Source organism: Erpetoichthys calabaricus, chromosome 17, assembly GCF_900747795.2.
Source record: "Erpetoichthys calabaricus chromosome 17, fErpCal1.3, whole genome shotgun sequence".
NCBI classification, from domain to species: domain Eukaryota; kingdom Metazoa; phylum Chordata; class Cladistia; order Polypteriformes; family Polypteridae; genus Erpetoichthys; species Erpetoichthys calabaricus.
The window spans coordinates 29407290-29424813 of NC_041410.2; the positions used below are offsets into that span (position 1 = coordinate 29407290).

Sequence of the window (17524 nt, forward strand, 5' to 3'; positions counted from 1 at the left end):
TTGTGAACTCCACCAAGATGATGACAAGGTGTGGAGTTCAAACCCAGGTCCCTGATCCATGAGGCCACAGCTTTAATTATTGCATATAGTAGGTATATGCTGACCTACAAGCATGCTGATCCACAATTGTGAAAATAACAATAAAAACGAACAAATAAAACTTGCACGCAGAAAACGGCACAAACTTCTTCTCCTGTTCACATACACACAGTCCTGAAACAGAGGGAAATGTCTACAATAGTTATTAACAAAAATTTATTGTGTATTAGATAACAGCATGATTTGATTACATAAAGTGGTCAAATGTGGATTGTTGTTTATTTATAAAATTTAAAATTCTTGGACATTATTTAGTAATCAAAGTTTTGTTATGTTAAAATTAGATACTAATGTAATACTAACTTAGATTCACGTGTCATTTACCATAACGTAAGCAGCCCCGTCAGTAAAATTTGAAGTGTTCTCGTGCTTTTGGCAGTCTGTCATGGAGGTTTCCTAAATGTAATCAATTATAAACATGATGAATAAATCAACCTAACAAGCAAAATTAGTGAAATAAGTTTTCTGTATGCAAAATGGGTCCTAAATCTTGACGATAAACCCTGCAGGTTATGTAGTATTCATTCAAAATATACACATTTAAAAAATCTCTGATAAATGTTATCTTGAGAGAAAATAATTCTACACGTAGCAGGAGTTTTCACTGAGGTACTGTCCTCCGCACACACTTTACAAATCCATCTTTAAACATCTCTGCTCCTATAAAGTACAAACCATCCACATACTTGTATGGGCATCACGGAGGACAAATTAAGGCTGAATTTAGAAATCTCAAACTCGACATAAAGGTTTAACATGCGACTTGAAAGTGATTTTTTTTTTAAGAAAATTGCTATTAAGCAAACAATAAGGCCATCTAAACTTTTATTGAAATATTAGAATATTTATCTTAAAACAAGAATGGTAGCCAAGTTATTTCCCAATCGGCACTGTGGTTTAGACATGTGCCTGGCGCATTGATTGATTAATGTACCACTATCAGAAAAAAAAAAAAAACCAGGAGAACGGCCGACCAATTTATATTTTAGAATCAAATACGTCAAACAGTAAATAAAAGAACAAATGAATTTTACAAAATTCAAATAAAACATCTGTAAAGGAATGTCGTTTATCCACCAGAAAAGAGAGATCTGGTCGATTCTGTCCTATGGCCCAGTACGACTTGCTTGCTTATTCATTCAAGCTTTGTTAAAAACGGCCTGTTTTCTTTTTTAGATGTTGCTCCCACATGTAGCTAAAGAAAAAATGAAATATCTTTTGAATATTGCCACAAAAAGCAAAGCAACAACAGGTGAGAAAAAATAACCTGTTATACAAGTAAAATGGCTGTCACCGCAGCGTAACCAGTTCCTGTTGGTTTATTTTTAATGCCATTTTCTCCAATTGTTATCTCGGGCGGTGATTTGCCAGTAAGAAGTCTTTATCTTTGCATGTCAAGCAGAGCCGTAAATTGCGAAGTGATCCCCCCGAAATGAAGAATGCCCAGGCTCCCATCACAAACGCAATGACGTAGGCTGGGATGAGGCTGCCTTCGTACTGTGGATTCAGGAAAGTCTAAAACAGAAGTACAGAATTGAATTATCAGATACGTCTGCATTTCTATGGCTTTCTGTGTATTCCTTCAAAACTATCACCTTTCTCTTAGACAATGCAAATATATCAGGCCTCTTGTACATCTGTAACAGTGCAAACCACACTGTAGTGTTCATGGGGAATGAGGATAGGTCATAAGTCTTCAGAGTCTGTGTGGCATAAAAATAATGTGGTATAATTATGCCACCGAGTCGCCAAAGCTATAAGACGACTACAAAATGAATCAGCAAGTGGTACCCTAAAAACCAAGAAAAAATCTGCAGGCCCTCATCACTAACATGAGCAAAACAGGTAACTAAGTGCAGGGCAGGGCCTACAAAGACAAAAGGCAATGCTTTGCTCACTTGGCCAACACAGCCAGAGGTCACTGCCCTCCTCACTAAAGATACCACGGAACTGAAGCCAAAACCAAATACGGTATATAAAAAATGAAAATAATAGACCACTTAAAAACACATAACCAGTGTGCTGAAAAAAGGCACACTTCACCTGGCCCTGAACCTGAAACCAGCAACCAGCCAGATGGAAAGTCCTAGCTGTAATACGCAATTATCTCATTCACAAGTCAAAACAGTGGGATTGCAGCTCTGGCATTTTTCATAAGTAATAATTATTACGGCTCAAAAATATTAAGGGAACACTTGAATCACACATCGGGTCTCAATGAACAAAATATTCAAGCTGAAAATCTTCCCTAAGTAATACTGTGTAATTCATTGAGAACAAAAGTCAATGAAAACCAAACATCACCAACTCATTGAGGGCTGGAATCAACACCACTCCGAAAATCAAAAATTGTCAATTTCAGCACGGTGACTCAGTAGTGTGCATGACCCCCACGTGCCTGTATGTACTCCCCGATAATGTCTGGCCATTCACCTGATGAGACAGCAGATGGTGTCCAGCGGGATCTCCTCCAAGAGCTTCTGGACAGTCTGTGGTGCTACTTAGTCATGTTGGATGCACTGATACATAAAATCCCAGAAGTTTTCAATTGGATTCAGTTCTGGGGAATATGCGGGACAGTCAATGGCATCTATGCCACTGTCATCTAGGAACTGCCTACTGTACACACTCTGGCCACATGAGGCCGACATTGTCCTGCACCAGCATAAGGTCTGACAAAGGCTCTGAGCATTTCATCTCAGTACCTAACAGCAGTCAGGGTAGTGGTGCCTAGGCACATGGAGGTCTATGTGACCACCAAGGATATGTCTCCCCAGACTATCACTGACCCACCTACCAAACCGGTCATGCTGGATGATGTTGCAGGCTGCATAACGCTCATCATGGCGTCTCCAGACTCTTTCACGTCTGTCACATGTGCTCAGTGTGAACCTGCTCTCATCTGTGAAGAAAACAGGGTGCCAATGGTTTAGCTGCCAATTGTGGTATTCTCGAGAGAATGCCAGTCAAGCTGCATGGTGATGGACTCTGAGCACAGGTCCCACTAGAGGGCATCGGACCCTCATGCCACCATGGAGTCTGTTTCTAACAGTATGGTCAGCAACATGCACACCAGTAGCCAGCTGGAGTTCATTTTGTAGAGCTCTCGCAATGGTCCTCCTGTTCCTTCTCACACAAAGCAGCAGACACCAGTCCTGCTGCTGGACTGATGCCCTTCTATGGCCCTGTCCAGCTCTCCTTGTGTAACAGCCCCTCTCCTGGTATCTTCTCCATGCTCTGAAAAACTGTGCCAGGAAACACAGAAAACCTTGCGACAGTATGTATGGATGTGTAATCATACCTGTGCATACTGAATGGGCAGTAGGTACCACCTCATGCTACCAGTAGTGACAAGGACAATAGCAAAAAACGAAACTAGGGAAGAATGAGTCAGGAAGGATAAGGAGAAAGCAACTGTTTGTGGCCACCATCTGCAAAGCCATTCTCTTCTTGGGGTTGTCTTGCTGTTGCCTCTCCAGAGCACCAAAGCAGGTGAAGTTGATTCACAATCGCTTAGGTTTAAATAAAACGTTAATTTTTTTATTGCCATTTTTCTTAGTAGGCTGTACTCAATACATGTGGATATATCTTTTGTTAAGAGCACTCTTCTTTATGTATTTAGAAGACTGTCAATAATATACAAAGGAAGTTGCCAACTCTAGTTTTATATTTGATATTGAGTAATTGTCTCCTGTACAAAACTGAAGCTGTTTTTGTTAACAAAAGGAGGAAAAAAAAAAAAAAGAGTATTAAAAAAAAATTCTTACCAAACAGGACACAAGCAGGTGCGTGCAAACCACCACAGCCAGTGACAACCACTGCTTCTTCTCACAGGCATCAAAAAATACAACTCCCCAGAACATGTGGAGTAATATTATGGCCATTGTCATGAAGGCTGAGGAAAATCAAATGGAACACAAGACAACTTATTATTAAATGTCCAGATCACAAATACAGTGGGTATAGAAAAGAATCCCCCCCTTCGAAATATTCCCTTTTTTTTTTGCTTTACAGCCTTAAATGAAAACACACAAACCAATATTTTTTCCAGCTTTACTTACTCAATGCAATCTATAACATCCAAGTGAAAGATATCACAGCTACAGTTCAAAAGAATTTTAAAAAATAAAAAACAAGACATACTGAGATTAAAAAGCCCGACTCCCCCCTACACTCAATCAGGTGTAAGTGCCCACCAATTCCATTGCAGACCATGGTTACTGGTTTCCTTCCACCTGTGATCAATTATAATCCGTGTGATTAGTGAAGCTGTTCCTGGAGCATTCATTCCCTTGCTTGGTAGTGCAACTGACAGCAAACAAGTGACTATGGGTAGCAGGCCTCTTTCAAAAGATCTCAGGGATAGAGTTGTGGACAGAAATAAGGCAGGAGATGGATACAAAAAAATCTCAAAGGCTTTATCAATCCCAAGGAGCATGGTAAAATCCATAATAAAGAACTGGAAAGTGTTTAGAACTACTAGGACGCTCCCTGGATCCGGTCATCCTTCCAAACAGGATGGAAGAGCAAGGAGGAAATTGGTAAGAGATGCTACCAAGAGGCCAATGGCCACTTTGAAGGAGTTATAGGATTTTATGGCAAAGTGTGGTCATTGTCTGCATGTGACAACAATTTCACAAGCGCTCCACAATTGTGGCTTGTTTGGGAGGGTCAAAAGGAAAAACAGAAAGTCCACATTAAGGCTCGTTTGAGCTTTTCCAGAATGCACCTTCAAGATTCTGATAACAAGTGGAAAAAGGTCTTATGGTCAGATGAGACTAAAATCAAACGGTACACCCGGCGGAAATCCAATGCAGCTCACCATCCACAACACACCATACCTACAGTAAAGCATGGAGGTGGCAGCATCCTGTTGTGGGGGTGTTTCTCTGCTGCAGGGCCTGGGGCTCTCATTAGGGTGGAAGGAAAAATAGATGGGGCAAAATACCATCAAATTCTTGAGGAAAACCTGCTACTCTCTGCCAGAAAGTTGAAGATGGGCAGAATGTTCACTTTTCAACACGACATGAAAAAAGTGAATGTCCTCGTGTGGCCTAGTCACAGCCCAGACCTAAATCCTATTGAAAATCTGTGTAAAGATTTGAAGATAGCAGACCACCAACACTCACCATCTAATTTGACTGAACTTGAACAGTTAAACTGTAAAGAAGAGATGGGCAAGAGAAGTAGCCTGGAGTCTGTTGGGACGTCATTAAAGCAAAAGGGGGTTCAACAAAATACTGACATTGGGGGGTGATCCTTTATTAATCTCAGTAGGTCTTGTTTTTGATTTTTTATCATTTTTCTTAACTTTAGCTGTGATTTCTTTCACTTGCATTGAGTAAGTAAAGCTGTGAAGAAATATTTTTTGGTGTGTTTTCATTTAAAGCTATAAAGCAAAAAAAATTGGAATATTATCGAAGGGGGGGGGTATTCTTTTCTATACCCACTGTATGTATACTGTGTACAAAATCAAACTAACATTCAGAGAAACATGAATAAGCAGATATATCAATTTCACCACCTGGTGTTTTATAAAGCACATTCAAACACAATAAAAGCGATTGAAAATGTGCTTGCCTAAAAAATACATCTAAGTGTGGTCGCCCTGATAAGGTTTCTCCGGACAACTCCAATTGCATGTAACACAAGCATTATTCAGTCATCACTTCTTTGAAGCTGCTTGGTCTAATTCAGTTTGCAAACACCTGAACAATATCCTGAAGTGCTGGGTACAAAGTAGGAAGCAGTTCTGCTTGGAATGCCAGTCAATCATAAGACACACACACTCGGCCAGATTATAGTCATCAATTAACCTGACATACATGGGTTTTGGAGGTGGATAACAAACAAGAGCAGCCCTTAGAGCACAGATGAATGTGCAGACTCCACTTACAGGGCTTTAAGGTGGTGGTGCTTAGCAATGTGTCACAATGATAAATACTAATGCCCATGCCAGACATACAAGAAGCAACACCACCATCTGCTGGATTGTTTAACAGCTGTACACTTTAACAGATAGTGAAATGGCTTAGTAGTTATCTCATTATGCACTTAATCCAATTTGGGAGTCTATACCAAGTGCCAACTAGGGAATCCATTCCCGGGAATGACACAATGCACGGGCATCTCACATGTGAACGGTTTTAGAACGAGCGACACTTATTTTTAATAAAACTATGTTGACACCAATAAAAGACTAACCTTAACTACAAGCAGTTCATGCTGTCATATACTGTAAGTACATGTATCTAGTTAGTTGTGGTAATAAGAGCGTAGAAAGCACAATGTGTTGAGAGTGCGGTCGTCCAGGCAAGAGCGCACCTTCGTGCAGAGTACGCCAGCCGCTGAAAAAGCACGCTCTGCCTCCACTGAAGTAGGCGGCACAGTCATCAGATACTGATACACTTGTTCTAAACAATGCCCGCGCTTGCCGTTGCTCTGAAACACCGCCGTTTCAGCTTTTACTGATGCATCCAGTTTCTTGTCATCATTCTGTGATGGCAAATTTCTTAGCACAGATAATGTGGATGCAACAGACTGACTCATTGGAATTTCAAGTTGCTGTTCAAAGCTGTCAACAGCACAGATGTCAATGAACTCTGCCCCGTCCCAGCATTCGTGCGCTGCAGAGTGCAGACTCCTCCCAGTCCACTGTGCTCAGTCAGCTGGTAGATTGACTGCTGCTGGTCTGTTGTTGTCTGAATTAATTGGCAACACACTACACCGTGGGCCAAAAAACCGTGCCACTTAATTATTTTCAACTATAACTCTGTTATTTCTCGACTGATTTTTACACGCTATATATATACGAGCTTGGCCGTTCCTGTTTTCCCGTGAATTATAGCAGTTTCATTCCCGGGAATGAAAAATGTCAGAGAATGCCATAGGTGCATCAGCACCACGATCAGCTGAGAACTGATCAGCTGATGCTGGTACTTCACTTTCGTTTTCGATCCACTTCTTCAGATCACTTGCAACAAAATCGGAGTCCGACAAATCAGAGTCCAATTCAGCAATGATACGAAAAAAAGTCATCCACGGATTATTTTGCTTTGAGCACTCACTTTGGTTTCTTTCCACAGGCCATTTTAGAAGCTGTTTGCTCTTTGCTCCTCATGCATGCGCAGGGAATCGAGGTCAAATCAACAAAGCTAACTTTCCTTCTATTAAAAGCACATCAAAAAGTGCTGTAACAAGAAGATCACTGATCTCTATCGATCGCTAGCGAGACTGATGCTTTCAAAATAATAATAACAACAAAAACTGCATTAATGTGCAATTAAATAATTGTCGGTGTTAAATAATTAATGAGAGTGGGTGTAGAGCTGGACCAACTCTACACCCTTAGCAGGGTCTTGGAGGGTGCATGGGAGTCTGCCCAACCAGTCTGCATGTGTTTTGTGGACTTGGAAAATGCGTTCAACCGTGTCCCACAGGGAACCCTAGGGGGGGTACTCCGAGAGTATGGGGTACCGGACCCCCTGATAAGGGCTGTTCGGTCCCTGTACGATCGGTGTCAGAGCTTGGTCTGCATTGCCGGCAGTAAGTCGAACCCATTTCCAGTGAGAGTTGGACTCCGCCAGGGCTGCCCTTTGTCACCGATTCTGTTCATAACTTTTATGGACAGAATTTCTAGGCGCAGCCAGGGCGTTGAGGGGGTCCAGTTTGGTGGACTCAGGATTGGGTCACTGCTTTTTGCAGATGATGTTGTCCTGTTTGCTTCATCAGGCCGTGATCTTCAGCTCTCTCTGGATGGGTTCGCAGCTGAGTGTGAAGCGGCTGGGATGGGAATCAGCACCTCCAAATCCGAGACCATGGTCCTCAGCCGAAAAAGGGTGGAATGCCCTCTCAGGGTTGGGAGCAAGATCCTGCCCCAAGTGTAGGAGTTCAAGTATCTCGGGATCTTGTTCACGAGTGAGGGAAGAATGGAGCGTGAGATCGACAGGCGGATCGGTGTGGCATCCGCAGTGATGCGGGCTCTGCATCGGTCTGTCGTGGTGAAAAAGGAGCTGAGCCAAAAGGCAAAACTCTCAATTTACCAGTCGATCTACGTTCCTACCCTCACCTATGGTCATGAGCTATGGGTAGTGACCGAAAGAACGAGATTGCGAATACAAGCGGCTGAAATGAGTTTCCTCCGTAGGGTGTCTGGGCTTTCCCTTAAAGATAGGGTGAGAAGCTCAGTCATCCGGGAGGGGCTCAGAGTAGAGCCGCTGCTCCTCCGCATCGAAAGGAGTCAGATGAGGTGGCTCGGGCATCTGATCAGGATGCCTCCAGGACGCTTCCCTGGTGAGGTGTTCCGGGCACGTCCAACCTGGAGGAGGCCCTGGGGGAAGACCCAGGACACGCTGGAGGGACTATGTCTCTCGGCTGGCCTGGGAACGCCTTGGGATTCTCCCGGAAGAGCTAGAAGAAGTGGCCGGGGAGAGGGAAGTCTGGGCATCTCTGCTCAAGCTGCTGCCCCCGCGACTTCATCTCGGATAAGCGGAAGAAGATGGATGGATGGATGAAATAATTAATGTGTTAACACAATAGTAATGCGTTAACTTGCCCAGCCCTAATATTTTTATTCTACTCAAGAATTAAAAACACTGTCCATCTCTATCTCCACATACAAATACAGCCATCCAGTACAGGAACTGACTGGCTGTAGGTGGCTACAATTAAAGCATTCATTATAAGGTGGGCATCAGCTCTTGGTGCGGTGCTAGTTCAAGAAACATACACACATTCATACTCACTTAAACTGGGCAAATATGGAATTGACAATTCACCTAACTTAGGGGATGCAGAAGGAAACCCTAAGTATCTGTTATAAAACCCACATAAAGACGGAAAGAACTGCTAACTCCACACCGGAAGGGCCCGGGCCCGGGCCAGTGACTCAGGGAGGCAGAAGCACTAAACTCAGTGACACTATGCTCCCCAATTAATAATACATCTAAAGTAAATTACTATTTTCTAAGAACTTGGTTACTGTTTACTCAAAAATACCAAAGATGCATACTTTATAAATTATTTGTTAATTTTAATTTAGGACTATTTAATGAATGTGGTTTTGTAAATGTGCCCTGCTATAATAGGCTGGCAACACATGAAGTGCTGGTTCCTGCATTGTTCCCGATACACAAGAAGATTGGAGTCATAATACCTAAAGTAAAGATACATTTATTGCTTTATCAGCAGTAATATGTACAGCAAGTCAGATAAAAGGTTAACCTAGTGACATGTTATGCGCAGTAGGAGAGAAAATGTCACCTTACCTGAAGATACAAAGTAATGTGGAGGATCGCCATAAATTCCCACTGTGCCGGGGCCAAGAGAATCTGCTAAGATGTTGACAACTGAAAATGCTCCACTCATAAAACCGAAACCCAAGCCTGAGACTGAAAGGATATATTATTTAATATATTAAGAGTCACATAAAAAATATTTAATTTAGGACTTTGTACGTAAGAAAACAACATTTGAGCAGTAAGAGAAACACAATATATGTATTACCTATTAAATGATCAAGAAAAAAAAAATCACAATTTATAATGATACATTTACAAATGTTACCATACAAGCTTTTCCAAAAGGTGAAATCCTTTTACATCCCAAATCTCACAGTAAAAAGTATTACATTAAGACACAGTTGTGTAAGTAAAACAAGGATTTAGTAACAAAATCATTAATGTGCCAAAGTGCATTTATAGATAACAAGATAGAAAAAGGAAAAATTCAATATAAACTCTTAAAACATAAAAAAAATGTATAACTGATTGTGGAAAAATTTCCCTACACATTTTCTGTACAGCTCACAATGTTACCACTACATAGAAATTATGTGGGACACATCATTGATTTTAAAGTGTATTACTATGTTTAAGTACAAAACATGCATCTGTTTTTTTAAACCTGCTCTATCCTGAGCAGGGTCATGTGAGCCTACCCAGCAAGCACAGGGTACAAGGCAGAAACAATCCCTGGACAGGACCACAGTCCACTGCAGGACAAACACACAGACACCCTATGGCCAGTTCAGCACAGCCAAGCCGCGTAAACCGCATGTCTTTGGACTGTGGGAGGAAACTGGAGCACCTGGAGGAAACCTACGTAGAATTGGGGAGAACAAGCAAATTCCATGCAGGAAGGACCTGGGATGGGAACTCCGGTCTCCTTGTTGTGATGCAAAAACGCTACCACTTAGCCACCGTCTTGCAAAAACAAATTAAAACTAACCTCTGTTATATCTGACTGATAATTTATTAATACATTTTTGAACTAGGGACCTACCATATGCAAGTTGCCGAATTGAAATAGGCATTGTGTCATCTTGGTTCAAAGCCATTAGACCATCGTTAGCCTTCCTGTAGTTTAAAAAGACAATTAATAAGAAAAAAAAAAAAAAATACAGCAGTAAAAGAACAAAAAAGTCAATATTACGTTACAGACACATAAAGGAAAAATATGTGCTTCACTTTCTTTTAAGCATACTTAGCCGTTGGAAATGACTTACTTCAGCAATTTGTAATAGCCAAAACGGAAGGCTTCTTGCAAGAACACTGACAACACGACTCCAAATATAAGAAGACCCTTTTGGAGAGAGGCATTTTCTTTATTGCTGATTTGTACTGCGATGAACCACACTAAAGAGGAGAGCAGCAAGGAGACCAACCAGAAAAAGGCCCTAGAGTGAATAACAAAGCAGTATGGGTTATTGCCATCCTTCATCGTGTATTTAGTATACAGTATCACAATAACCTAAACATAAAATCACAGCCGTATCACTTTCAAAAAAAAGTCGATGGTCAAAAGTAGCATTTTAGGCCGTGTATCTTGATGTAAAGAACAGACCAAAACATTTTATTGCTGTATCAGTTACTGAACATGTTGTTCACCTAATCAGAGTATTGTAGAGTATCTGCAATGTTCTTTTCCATTCTGTCCCAGAGAGGACACAGGGAGTTTGGCCTAAAGACTCCTCGTATCTGAAAAAGTATGAAAATAGGGAGTAATTATCCACCCATCTTCTAACCTGCTTAAAAAAATTCTGGTTCAAAGGGGCTGAAGTTCATCCTATAAATACTGGGCTCAAGGTCATCTCCAGCCTTGGAATGGGTGGCAGTGAACTGCAGGGCTAATTCAGTGATGAGTGTATTGGTTTGACAGAGAGTTTTAGCTTTAAATGTGGCAAAAGAGGGTCCCAGAAAAGGCCAGGTGTCTTAAATGAAAGAAGACTGATTTGATTACTAAATTAATGTCAACATTATGGACTTGAGAGATGCTGCACTCATGCATCTCTTACGTGTAGTTGCATACACTAACATTTTTGGTAAATTAATTATAGGTAAATGCTAGGACACTTGCCTTTGTCAGGGCTGTGGAGTCAGAGTCGGAGACAATTTTGGGTACCTGGAGTCGGGGTCAGAGTTGGCAAAAATGTACCGACTCCAACTCCTAATAAATTAAAATTGTAATGGAAAAATAAATACAGCAAGTTCAAATGTCCCATTTCACAAACAATAGTCATAATTAAGTACTTCTCTGATGGAAGAATAAAGCCCAGTGCATAGTTGTGTTACTACTTGTGTGAAGTTCAGCTGAGCTGTTACACAACCTGACATTCACATATTGTAATCTGGATTATGGTACATTACAAAAAGTGTTTTAATTGTATTTCAGATATAACGTGTTTAACAAGTTAATTTGAGTGCAGACAAGTGAAATGATGTACAGTGCATCCGGAAAGTATTCACAGCGCATCACTTTTTCCACATTTTGTTATGTTACAGCAATATTCCAAAATGGATTAAATTCATTTTTTCCCTCAGAATTCTACACACAACACCCCATAATGACAATGTGAAAAAAGTTTACTTGAGATTTTTGCAAATTTATTAAAAAATAAAAAAATTGAGAAAGCACATGTACATAAGTATTCACAGCCTTTGCCATGAAACTCAAAATTGAGCTCAGGTGCATCCTGTTTCCCCTGATCATCCTTGAGATGTTTCTGCAGCTTCACTGGAGTCCACCTGTGGTAAATTCAGTTGATTAGACATGATTTGGAAAGGTATACACCTGTCTATATAAGGTCCCACAGTTGACAGTTCATGTCAGAGCACAAACCAAGCATGAAGTCAAAGGAATTGTCTGTAGACCTCCGAGACAGGATTTGGGGAAGGTTACAGAAAAATGTCTGCTGCTTTGAAGGTCCCAATGAGCACAGTGGCCTCCATCATCCGTAAGTGGAAGAAGTTCGAAACCACCAGGACTCTTCCTAGAGCTGGCCGGCCATCTAAACTGAGCGATCGGGGGAGAAGGGCCTTAGTCAGGGAGGTGACCAAGAACCCGATGGTCACTCTGTCAGAGCTCCAGAGGTTCTCTGTGGAGAGAGGAGAACCTTCCAGAAGGACAACCATCTCTGCAGCAATCCACCAATCCGGCCTGTACGGTAGAGTGGCCAGACGGAAGCCACTCCTTAGTAAAAGGCACATGGCAGCCCGCCTGGAGTTTGCCAAAAGGCACCTGAAGGACTCTCAGACCATGAGAAAGAAAATTCTCTGGTCTGATGAGACAAAGATTGAACTCTTTGGTGTGAATGCCAGGTGTCACGTTTGGAGGAAACCTGGCACCATCCCTACAGTGAGGCATGGTGGTGGTAACATCACGCTGTGGGGATGTTTTTCAGCGGCAGGGACTCGGAGACTAGTCAGGATAAAGGGAAAGATGACTGCAGCAATGTACAGAGACATCCTGGATGAAAACCTGCTCCAGAGTGCTCTTGACCTCAGACTGGGGCGACGGTTCATCTTTCAGCAGGACAACGACCCTAAGCACACAGCCAAGATATCAAAGGAGTGACTTCAGGACAACTCTGTCAATGTCCTTGAGTGGCCCAGCCAGAGCCCAGACTTGAATCCGATTGAACATCTCTGGAGAGATCTTAAAATGGCTGTTAACTGACGCTTGAGAGGTGCTGCAAAGAGGAATGGACCAAACTGGCCAAGGATAGGTGTGCCAAACTTGTGGCATCATATTCAAAAAGACTTGAGGCTGTAATTGCTGCCAAAGGTGCATCGAGAAAGTATTGAGCAAAGGCTGTGAATACTTACGTACATGGGATTTCTCAGTTTTTTTTATTTTTAATAAATTTGCAAAAACCTCAAGTAAACTTTTTTCATGTTGTCATTATGGGGTGTTGTGTGTAGAATTCTGAGGAAAAAAATGAATTTAATCCATTTTGGAATAAGGCTGTAACATAACAAAATGTGGAAAAAGTGATATGCTGTGAATACTTTCTGGATGCACTGTAGGTGTAGGTGTGTGCTATGGCCTGATATGTGTTCAGGGGTTCTTGTCTTTTGTTTAAACTGGCCAATGCGGTAGAGAGTCAGCTTCCTAGCCAGTAGTTCTGTGGCTAAATGACGTGGATGTTGCCTTCCTTCAATCAACATGGAAAATACATTAGCATATTAGATACAGAGGAGTCGGAGTCAAAGTACTGGAAACTAAGGAGTCGGAGTCGAAGGATTTATGTACCGACTCCACAGCCCTGCTTTCAATGGTAAGAAACTAATGCCTGACTCAGTATAACAAGAGGTTTGACTGACAATTTTATGTTAAAAATAAAGTGATTGAAGTTTACTCAAAGAAGAGCAGCAACATCATTTTTCCTTGAACTTAAAAAAAGACCCCTCATTTACATGGTTGCCAGTTTGAAGGGAACTCCCCATTTTTAGAGGGAAATAGAGGGAAGACTGTTATGGGCGAAATATGAAAGGACAAGAATATAACATGGGGGGACTTGTTAAAAATAGATTTTTTTTTTTTTTTTAATGTGAATTACCTTTCTTTTAGACATTGACTTCCACACCTTCCCCAACCCCAAATGCCTGATCAAACCATCATCCAGCAATAACATACTGAACAGACGCCAGTCAATGCTCCACCCACTCATTTCAAAGCTCATGTGTTATTGGTTAGGGGTTGGAGTGACCTGGGATTGATGTGCCATCTGAGTGTGGCCTGCTTATCCCACCACAGCCTGTATTCCCCCTGCTCACTTTTCTAACTTTATTATCAAGAGTCAGTCAGGGTTCTAGTTAAGGACAAAACGCAAATCTTGAGCTGGTGTTAGCTTGGGCAGTTCTGTGATGTTGTCAGCCTAGCTTTGCAAGATTAAAATTGAATCGTTGGAATATATTTCAGTATGACAATACCATATGTAATGACAACTCCTAAAGCACCACGTTATAGGCAGAATTTCTACAGTAAATAAACTACAGAACAAGAGTGTATAGGTAGTGTCTTTAGTATTTAAAAGATTACCTTTGCTTTTTTTAAAAAAGATGTTGTTGCTTTGTAAGTGAAACTGTGATAATGTTTTAAGTAATTTTGAGTGACTTCATTTTAAATCGAATCCCTTCATATCAGAATACAGTGCACTGCTTTTTGAGGGTGGTTTCAAAAGACCATTGACGTGGACTTTTAAATTTGTTCCCTTTGATTGATTTTTTTCACTGAACCTATACAGGAACTATATAAAAAGGGCACAGCAGGCTTTTTCCTTTAGGAGACTGTGTTCCTTTAATGTGGGAAATGACATCCTTCCCATCTACTAATAATTCTGCAATGGCCAGTGTGATTTTCTAAGCTGTGGTATGCTGAGCTGGTAACATCACTTCAAGAGAGGCCCACTGAATCCATAAGCTAATTAAAAGGGCAGGCTCAGTTACAGGACGCACTCTGGATGCCCTGGATTAGTAGCGAAGGAGAGAATTAATACAAACCTGAGTGCCATTATGAACAATGCTCCACATCTTCTATGTGACACACTAACACGGAGGACTTTCACAAACAAATTATTAATCTGAAGTGTGTCAAGAAATGCAACTGGGGCGCCTTTATACCAACAACAATACATCTGTATAATGCCTCACGGAGACTAGGACTACCAAGTCAGAAGTTTTCATTTATTTATTTATTTATTTTAATTTTTCTTCCTTTTTAGTCATTCTGGCGTGTATCAGTCTATAGTGTGTGTGTATCTATCATTTTATTTATTTATAGAGCTTCTGTAAAAAGCCAAATTCCTCCCTGGGGACAAATTAAGTTCTATCTACCCATTAATCTATTCAATAAAAATGTCTTGCAATTTTCAGGTTTGTAGTTCATCACGGAGACAAGATATGAAGGTAGAAGTGAAGTCTGGTTCTTCAAATTGGATCCTGAGGCAAAACAGCAGTGCATAGTTTAGTCAAAAAAAAAAAAAAAGAAAAGGAGTCTAGCTAAAGAAATGTTTCGCTATAACGTTTTCCAAAAGAATTTGTCCAACATTTCGAGAGCAGTGGCCCCAAGTGCAAGGTGAGCGAATAGTTCTTTCACCACATTGTTCCTATGCATCAAGCCATCCTCTTCACTGGTGCCTCTGTGATCAACCTTTTGGATGCCCCACCCTACTTGCTTGACCTGGACCCTTGAGATTACTGTCTCTTCCCTAAAATTAAGGCCAACATTTGTGGAAAATGCTATGAGGATCAAGAAGTCAGGCAGTGTATACATGCCAAAGCTGAAAAAAAAAAAAAAAAAAAAGATGATTTTTGGGAAAATTTTGAAAAATGGATTCACAGATTGCAAAATGGCCTTGAGGGCGGAGGTGACTATGTGGAGAAGCAGAGAATGAGTAAGGTTTCCTAAGACAAAAACATTTGCTGTTATCTCTTTTATTTGTATTAAAGCAAATGGACATTTGGAACTCCCCTCATAGATATTTAGAGTGATGTTTTCCATAAGAGATTTATATGTAGTAAGTTTGTTAAACGTTAAAATTATTAAAGAGTACAGTCAACAGAATTAAAGACAAATATTTTAACCGGTTTTGCATAACAAAAGGTGCCCATTTATTTTTTTAATATCCTTTGTGTAAAAAACATGACTTTTTTGCAGATGGTGTACAGGAATGCATATGGAAAGCTGGAAAGGATTCTTCATAATAATAATAATTTAATATTAGTGTAGCCTACGCTAGTTCATTAAGTAGCTTTGACAGCAAAATGTACTTGTAATCGTACAAGTGACAACACTTTCCTTTACAATTTTCCATTGTTCATTAATTAACAAAACTTTAGAGATTTAGTTTAGTTTTTTTTCTGAATGGGGGATTTTGACTTTAGCACCTGGGCTCCTTTAGTTCAGAGGGATGCTTAAGAACTCCAGGCAGGGATGCTCCAGAGGCATGCCGACAGTGTAAACCTGTCATAGTGAGGCTCAAACACATTAAGCCCCCTGTCATTCATGCCACAATTTAGACTCCAAAGCCACTAGACTAGAAACAAAATAAAAAATGGGCGCACATTGTATAACTGAACCATCCACTTCAGGCACATAACCGCGCAGGCAGGACATTACGCATCACGCGAGGAATGTTCATAAAAAGTATTAAGGATAGTGGAAGTAAGCTGAATTCTCCGGCAGTTCAATGTATCCGGGTGACTAATCATTTATAAAGGTCATATGAGCGATCATTGTAAAACGGAGCATTAAATTCGATTCCATTTCACTGTCCGTGACACACTTTCTTTTGTAAGCCCGGTTTATACAATGTGTCGGTATCGGTCTCAATAACGTAAATATTGTATAAATGAATAAATCAAAAGGCACTCACCCAGCAATAAGAAAAATAACCCTCAAAGGATCTCTGGCCACAGTAAATATGAACAATGAAATCGCAGGACCGAATGCGATGAACGTACAGCCAAAAAACACACAAACTGTCATTTTGTAAAACAGATCCAAACACGGTTAATGAAATCGATTTTCTTCTCGAGTAAAGTCATACAACCCAGTTTATGGAGTACATCCCTGTTATGAAGCCGCGGCTAGTCACGTGAGTTGCGGCGCATGCGTCTTCCCTACTCCTGAACACCCAAAGATCACCGTAGACATCTAAACAACAGCTTAGATCTAGTGTGGCATCGCTCGTGTTCGCGCAACTTTGTCACGGCGCGAGCAGCGCCATCAGCCATGTGGACGATCGAATAAACCAGTGAAAGTGGTGTCGTCGATGACCAGCTAATTGTTTAATTGTCTAGATTTTAATAATAATTCATTCATTACATTTATATAGCGCTTTTCTCAGTACTGTACTCAAAGCGCTATCAACACAGGGAGGAACCAAACCCACAATCTCCTTACTGCAAAGCAGCAGCACTACCACTGCGCCGACACAGTCTTTTTTGTTAGTTAGGACTTTAGGATTGAGAGTTCTTTTTGTTGGTAAAGTAGTTTTATATGAGAAGCAATTTTGATTGTGATCAGCATCAGTTTCCCCGCGACTTGGTTCAGCAAAACGACATGGTATGTGTATCAATCTTAATGACTGCAATCATTATGCATAATAATTTGTAACTACGCGGCGCTATACATAATACAGTTA

General features: G+C 40.9%; 1 protein-coding gene across 1 annotated transcript; it reads right to left on the minus strand.

The window, feature by feature from the left end:
* Nucleotides 1-237: 237 nt before the first annotated feature.
* aph1b (APH1B gamma secretase subunit) lies at nucleotides 238-16988 on the minus strand. The gene is made up of 6 exons (XM_028823282.2): nucleotides 16754-16988; nucleotides 10604-10774; nucleotides 10381-10454; nucleotides 9366-9488; nucleotides 3867-3994; nucleotides 238-1614 (listed from the first exon to the last, which is right to left on the minus strand). The coding sequence occupies exons 1-6, from the start codon at nucleotides 16864-16866 to the stop codon at nucleotides 1447-1449; spliced, it is 777 nt and encodes a 258-aa protein (XP_028679115.1). The 5' UTR covers nucleotides 16867-16988; the 3' UTR covers nucleotides 238-1446.
* Nucleotides 16989-17524: the final 536 nt, after the last annotated feature.

Bases quoted from the DNA above. Each gene is read 5' to 3' on its own strand.
- aph1b (XM_028823282.2), bottom strand. From the start codon at position 16,866: ATGACAGTTTGTGTGTTTTTTGGCTGTACGTTCATCGCATTCGGTCCT. The intron at 10,775-16,753 runs GTGAGTGCCTTT...TATTCACTCTAG, and splicing joins GTTATTTTTCTTATTGCTGG to GGCCTTTTTCTGGTTGGTCT. The intron at 3,995-9,365 runs GTAAGGTGACAT...GATTTTCCTCAG, and splicing joins ACATTACTTTGTATCTTCAG to CCTTCATGACAATGGCCATA.